The sequence below is a fragment of the Idiotropiscis lumnitzeri genome, chromosome 21 (genome assembly GCF_059441095.1).
Source record: "Idiotropiscis lumnitzeri isolate Australia: NSW breed Sydney's pygmy pipehorse chromosome 21, RoL_Ilum_1.0, whole genome shotgun sequence".
Lineage (NCBI taxonomy): Eukaryota > Metazoa > Chordata > Actinopteri > Syngnathiformes > Syngnathidae > Idiotropiscis > Idiotropiscis lumnitzeri.
The window spans coordinates 3725867-3732624 of record NC_142411.1 but is presented as its reverse complement, the minus strand read 5'-3'; the positions used below and the strand labels follow the sequence as shown (position 1 = coordinate 3732624).

General features: G+C 44.9%; 1 protein-coding gene across 1 annotated transcript; it reads left to right on the top strand.

Annotated features, from left to right (window-relative positions):
- Positions 1-566: 566 nt before the first annotated feature.
- On the top strand, positions 567-5960 carry zc3h14 (zinc finger CCCH-type containing 14). The gene is made up of 17 exons (XM_088286979.1): positions 567-737; positions 985-1027; positions 1744-1858; positions 1930-1970; positions 2045-2168; positions 2260-2563; positions 2677-2843; positions 2928-3028; positions 3115-3234; positions 3603-3677; positions 3885-4017; positions 4092-4282; positions 4443-4581; positions 4805-4944; positions 5034-5116; positions 5326-5432; positions 5612-5960. Exons 1-17 carry the CDS (start codon positions 702-704, stop codon positions 5613-5615), a joined length of 1923 nt encoding a protein of 640 aa, XP_088143105.1. The 5' UTR covers positions 567-701; the 3' UTR covers positions 5616-5960.
- Positions 5961-6758: the final 798 nt, after the last annotated feature.

Below are 6758 nucleotides of genomic sequence, written 5' to 3'. Positions count from 1 at the left end.
CAGTATTTTTTTTGCGTCTTTGTTACATCGAGGCAACCAAGTGTCTTTCAACAATACAGCACATCGACTGCAACAATAGACATTTTATCATTTTATTTATATATCTATTTTCCTCAAAGGTGCTTATTTATCAGACAGAGTATGATATCATCATTATACGTTATTCAAATTGAGCAATTCCCTGAAATAACCCCAGATTTCTATTCCGTTGTTTCTTCTGCCATCTTGTGGCTAATATAAGAAGTACAAGGTATTGTAGTTCAATGTTTCACAAAAGAATATGTTTCGCAAAGATTACTTCTAGGAGGAGGGTAAAGGGTTTCTTTTTTTAAGATATTTTAAGGGTTTTACTATTTTATCCAATACTTCTAAATAAGTCACTCAAGGCCATGATCCAGCACAGTTTTTTTTTATGGATGAATGGAACATTAATAGACGTTTGCACGTAGAACAATTTTCGATGTGTAGGAGCAGTCATTAAAAATGAGCGAAGTTAGCAAAGTAAAACAGTCTCCTCGGTGCTAGTTATTTTTATTTTTTTGTTCTACTGCGCATTCCGTCCATCCGGCTTCCGTCGCTGGTCACGTGACTCTCCTTTACGTCTCATCCGGTGCTGCTTAGTTAGCGGTTGCGGCTAGCTGCTAGATACCTTGCGAAACCTTTCAACTCGTCCACGTCCACGTCCTGTCGACGACCCAGTCATGGAGATTGGCGCAGAAATCAGCAAGAAAATAAGAGTGAGTTGCCTGAATACAAGGGACGAGTTGGACGTGAGAATTGCTCATGTTTTTCTTTTAGCGGAGAATTGCGCTCGCTTAAAATGGGGCTGCTAATTTGCCGGGCTAAATGGCAACATGGCGATCGGGCTGCTTGTTTAGGTTTTCTTGTTTGCTCAACACGATGTGGCGCTGTTGGAAAAGAAAAAGGAAGGAAGTAATTGGCCTTCGCTTTGTCGACTGTTTTGTGCTGTGCTTCTGTTTGCAGGCTGCAATTAAAGGCAAGCTTCAGGAGCTCGGTGCCTACATTGGTAAGTAGTCGGGCAGGCGCTCTCGGTTTACGACGTTTTCATGGCAAATGTGTTCGTAATTCGGGTTGAATCAATAATCGACGATCACTCTGTGGAACGTTGTCATAGTTGCAGGGAATATTTGAAAAGGCTTTGTTAGACGAGTGCTTCGTCATCCCGGGATCCCTTTTGAGGACATGTCACGTATTGTAAAAAGTCGTAATTACGCATGTTCAAAGTGGCTTTCAAACGATCTTATAAAACTTTAAGGAATGTGCAAAAAGGCATGCAGTGTGAAATCATAGAAAGAGCAAGTTTGTTTTTTTGTTTTACCACACATGTTAAAAAGCATTTAGGTTGATTTGAAAAAAAAATTATCTGGGGGGGGGGACATAACAAAACATGATAATTCAAAAAGATCAATTGTTTTGGTATTTCTTTGGAATTAAAATCATTTAACGGGAATGGATTCATTATACTCTATCATTTTCAAAGAGGACAATAGCCTTTGATTCACAGTCTTTGAGCAAATTAAGTTAATAAGCGTGCCACAGTTTACCACCAAGATGCGTTAAGAGTAGCGCCATGTATTCTTTCACCGCCGCGCGATTCTAGCTCCACATTTGCTGTCTGCGATCTGCTATGCCGAGGAACATCATAAACCGAGAGCTCACTGGACGGATCTGCGCTATAAGCAACCAAACGCTGCCCGTTGTCGTGAATTTTTGTCTTTTCAGACGAGGAGCTCCCAGATTACATCATGGTGATGGTAGCCAACAAGAAAACCTCCCAACAGATGTCTGACGATCTCTCGCTTTTCTTGGGAAACAACACCATCAAGTTCACAGCCTGGTAAGACAACGACACAAATTGGTGTTCGGTGCGGCTCGTGTTATCTAATAACGCTCCTTGATTCATTTGAGGCTGCACGGCGTCCTGGAGAAGTTGAGGACCGTCGCAGTGGGTAGGTCTCGCTCTTTCTTGCGTTCCCTCATGCGGAAATGAGGAAAATAACGACATGAGTCCATAATTTTGCAGAGCCCGCCGCTGTCAGACAGGAGCAGCAGTCAGTCGGCGGCATGCTCGCCACGAGGACGGAAGATTACGAGTCCAACCCCCGCTCTGATAGGACGGAACCGCGCAGCCCCGCCCATGAAAATAGGTGACGAACATTTTTTTTTTCTCAAAAGAAAATATTTACTTGGGTTGGCGGCCCGGAACAGATGAAAGACATTTCAATGATTTCCTGTCAGGCGTGGCAGCGCGGAGAAGGGCGCCTCCCGCCTGACGTCGGCCGTCAAGCCCCTCATGGAGCTCCTCCCGTCCGAGGCGGTCATCGACATCAAGCCGGAGATGGACGACGACTTCGGCGAGGAGCCCGCGGAGACGGCCGCCGCCCAGAGGCGAGCTCGCGGCGGTGCCAGTCGACCTTCCGTGGAACTCTACCGGCCCGGCCACAGCAAGCTGAGCAACGCGACGCGTTCCGTCGAGGGATCGTCACACGGGAGGCATCAAGAGAGCAGGAGCAGCAGAACCTCCAGAGGCGCGTCCAGCAGGGTAAAAAAAAAAAAAAAAAGATGGATTTGACTTTATTGGCAGTGAAATGTTTTTGGGCAAAAAAAAAAAAATATGCCAAGCAAGAATGTTCGAATGTTCTGTGCGGTCTTCAGGAGGAGTTGTCTCGGAAACGCAAGGCGCCCGTCGTGAGCTCGGTGGTGCGAGTCAACCGCGACTCGGACGACGAAAGCGACGACGTGGACGAGGAGGAGGAAGATGCCAGCTACGGCGGCCGAGGCCTCTCCAGTCGGGTGTTGCTGCCGTCCAAACCAGAGCGCAAGTCAGTCTGCTTCTGTTCATCTCGCTCTGTCGGCCCTTCAACCAAAATGACTTTCCTCACCTCGAGCCTGTTCTTAAATTTCAGGCCGTCCCTCCCGCCAGCCAAGCAAGCCAACAGGAATCTGATCCTGAAGGCCATCTCTGAGGCGCAGGACTCCATCAGCAAGACGACGACCTTCCCGATACGTACGTCCGCTCATTTGCTTTCACGCACACACGCCATTCTCCTCCTCCTCCCTTCCGTCCGCTTGACTCGACCGCTTTGGACGCAGTGCCGCAGAGGCAGACGGTTCCCGTGGCGCCTCGGGCTCGCCTGGCCAGAGACGACGAGATGACGGCCGCCATCCAGCTGATGTCGTACACGCCTGAAGAGCAGCCCGGCAGAGCTCTCGGTACGTCGGGGCTTTCGCGCACGACATGCAGTCAATTGCGTGTTTGTCGTTTGTGATGCCTTCAGCAAATTTTATTATTTTTTTTATTTATTTTTTTTGTAAATAATGCAATCTGATATTCAACGATGAAATCATCTTTTCACTGTTTTTGTGTCCGAAGCAATTCAAGTGATACTTTGGCGCCACCTTGAGGCAATTTAGTGTATTGCGCCAAGGATCTGGCATTTAATTTTATTATATTTTTATTTATTTATTTATTTTTCATCAAATATGTCTCCTTGGCCTTCATTATTTGCTTGAGAATGAAAATAATCCGAAAGAAAATGTGAAAATAAAACCAGGTAAACTTATTGCGTGTTTGTCATCAGCTGCTTCCCAATCGGCGGCTTCACATTCCCCGTCGGACGTACCACAGCGCAACGATCGAGACAAGAGAGACAACTGTGAGTATTTTATTATCTTTTCAGCTAAATAAATTGCCGCAGAATGGTGCACCAAGAAGTTAAAAAATCAGCTCCAGTTTGTAGCTTCTCGTCTTATTTAAGACTTGAAATTTTCCAACATTCCGAATGTGAGTGAGAATGCTTTCTTCTTTTGTCGCTGTGATTGTCCGAGTGTTTCATCAGTGTCCCTTTCTGCTTTCTCGGCAGCGAGCGGCGCGACGAAGCAGTTCGACACGCGCTCCTTCGTCGTGAGTCGCCCGCAGCTGGACGAAAGCCAAAGTCAGCAGCAGGATCGCAAGCAGAAAGACGAGCTCGCTTTGCCGCGCACCGTGCAGGCCAGGTGTGCGAATGCTTCATGCGTTTGAGTCGTTTCCTTTTGTTACTGATTTTTTTTTTGTTTTGTTTTGACACCAGCAAGGAGAAGGAAAGCGCCTCCAGCCCTAAGTTCATCGTGACACTGGAGGGCGTCCCGAGCCCGCTGGGGAACCTGGCCGAGTCCGAAATGGAGCTGGAAGACGTCAAGTCCAAAGTCGGCGTCCTTCAAAGGCTGCATCAAGGTCCGTCGCTGGGAGGTCTCGACGTGCACTCAATGGACACGTCATTAGGTACACAAGATCAAGCTACTGGGATGTGACATCTGTTCAAAAAAAAATAAAATCAGCTGCTTGATTCATTTTCTTATCTAAATTAAAAGTGCAAATTGTTTGACTGTGATGCAACAAGCACTATTTTATTTTTTCTTCTTCTCCGCTTGTCTTTGAACAGAGGACCCGATGGAAGTTGACATGTTTGACGTCGACTCTGCGCCTTCCAAAAAGATGAAAGTGATGGAACGCTGCAAGTTCTGGCCGGTGTGCAAGAGCGGAGACGAGTGTCCCTATCACCACCCGACGAGAACTTGCAAGTGAGTGCTTTGTGGTTTATTTAGCTGGGAAAGTAAAAAAAAAAAAAAATTGCCTGTGATTGCTTAAAGTGTTTGCCACTGCAAAGAGACTAAAAGCAGTGACGAATTTCATGTACTTAAACACGTTCGCACATAAACATCCCAGTGCACACTATTAAATATGACTTTTTTTTTTTTCAAGTGGCTGCCATTGAAAGAGTTAAATGTTGCGTTTGTGCCGCAGGACGTTCCCCACGTGCAAGTTTGGCGACAAATGCCTTTTCATCCATCCCAACTGTAAATACGACGCCAGGTGCGGCAAACCCGACTGCCCTTACACCCACGTGAGCCGCAGAGGTGCCGCGGCTCCGCCCGCCAGGCCAGGTGCTCGAGATAAATGTGCCGTAACGGGCCACCTCCACCATGTCGCGTGTTTCTAACGCAAAAAAAATGTTTTGTTTTTATTTCCTCAGTGGCGCCACCGGCGCAAACAGTGAGCCTGTGCCGCTTCTTTCCTCAGTGCAAGAAGATGGACTGCCCTTTTTATCATCCTAAGGTAACTCGTGATTTTGTTTTGCATGCTCGTAAAAGCTGCGCTTCAAATTTTGTGTCCATTTGTGATATATTGGAGTTGATTTTGGATCAGCACAGCTTTTGAGTAGAAGTAAAAGATTAGGAGGCGAATATTGGCTTGTCATATCGAACAACAAACCCGCTGTGCGGTCAGATGTATTCATTCTGCAACGTATTTGCGTTTCCCGGCAGCCGTGTCACTTTGCCAGCCAGTGTAACCGAGACGGCTGCACCTTCTTCCACCCCAACACGTCTGTGCCTCCCAGACACGCCCTGAAGTGGACCAAGACACAGAGCAGGTGAATTAATGCTGCTGTCGTCGTCGTAGGCCGGAAGCCTCGTTTGTCAGAATATGCTTATTCACAAATTTTGTCCTGGAGAAAAAGTCATTTTGGAGACGCGAGATTCGGATTACATTAAAACCACTTGGGGCACCCACGGCGGTGACTAAAATTTATTTTTATTTCTTTTCTCCTAGCTAATGAAGTCTTGACTCCACTCTGAGACGACTGCAGATGTCGACATTTTTTATTCATTTGTTGCTGTTGTTGTTTGTTTTTTATTAAAAAAAAACTGCTTTGTTGCCGGGCCTTTTGTTTTGCCAAAGCTGTCAGGCCAGTAAAATATTGAATGCAACTTCTGCTTTCTTATCTCAGTTCAACTTGTACATTATTCAGTTTTTTTTTAACATTGCATATGATGACAGTGAATGTTGATTTTAGTGAGTTTTTTTTTCTGTGTTTATTACTTTATGAATTGGGGGGCGGGGATTTGGTGTATTTATCATCCCCAACAACTTTTCAACATTAAATTTTGTTGTCAGTGCAGTTAATTGAACATTTTGTGTGTGTTTTCAAAAAGTTTCCTAGCAGATTTAAACTTGAAAAACGTGGACATTTGACTTGTTTCTGTGTCTGTGCTGTATGTGTAAATAAAATATCAATATTTAAAACCATCCAATTAGATAGCGTCCAATGAAAATTTGTGCTAATGTTAACCCTAAATTATATTTGATGTTATTTTATTAAATCAATTTTTAAAAAAATAGTTGTAAATGTATCATTTAAAATTAGTCAAATTGGGGATAATCTGTAAATTATATAAAGATTACAGGTGAGCTAATCTGCCTAGCAACAAGAAACATCGAGATACTTTGACGAGTAAACTAAAACATGAATTCTGTTGTGAAAGACTTGCAATAGTTGCCAACTGTTGGCAGACGTTGTAGAGGTTAAATGGAGTCGCTTCCTGTCACTGCAGCGATTCATGACTTGTGACGTCACAATTTACGATAGCTCTTCGCTATCACGTTCCGACTCGGCGTGCGGTGAGCCCGAGCCAAATGTCTTCCAACAAAATAAAAATCTTGTCAGGTCGTTTGAGCTACACAACAGCGCCACACTCTGCCCAGCCACCGCAACGACACCAACCACACTTTAAAATATTTACGTTGCTAGTTGCTGCTGGCCTGCAGAGGGCGCCAAAACGGATGCCTACCTTTTTTGTGTATTTTTTGATCAGGGTCATCACGTCACAAGCTACAAACTGCGCATATTTAATGTTAAGATTAAGAACCAATTTTAATTAACTTTATTATGATTGAGGCTTGTACTCACAAACTTTGT

What these genes read in the sequence shown, in the direction of transcription:
- zc3h14 (XM_088286979.1), top strand. Translation starts at nt 702, where the DNA reads ATGGAGATTGGCGCAGAAATCAGCAAGAAAATAAGA. An exon ending in CACCCGACGAGAACTTGCAA is followed by an intron (nt 4,582 to 4,804) that starts GTGAGTGCTTTG and finishes TTTGTGCCGCAG; the next exon opens with GACGTTCCCCACGTGCAAGT. An exon ending in GGCTCCGCCCGCCAGGCCAG is followed by an intron (nt 4,945 to 5,033) that starts GTGCTCGAGATA and finishes TTATTTCCTCAG; the next exon opens with TGGCGCCACCGGCGCAAACA.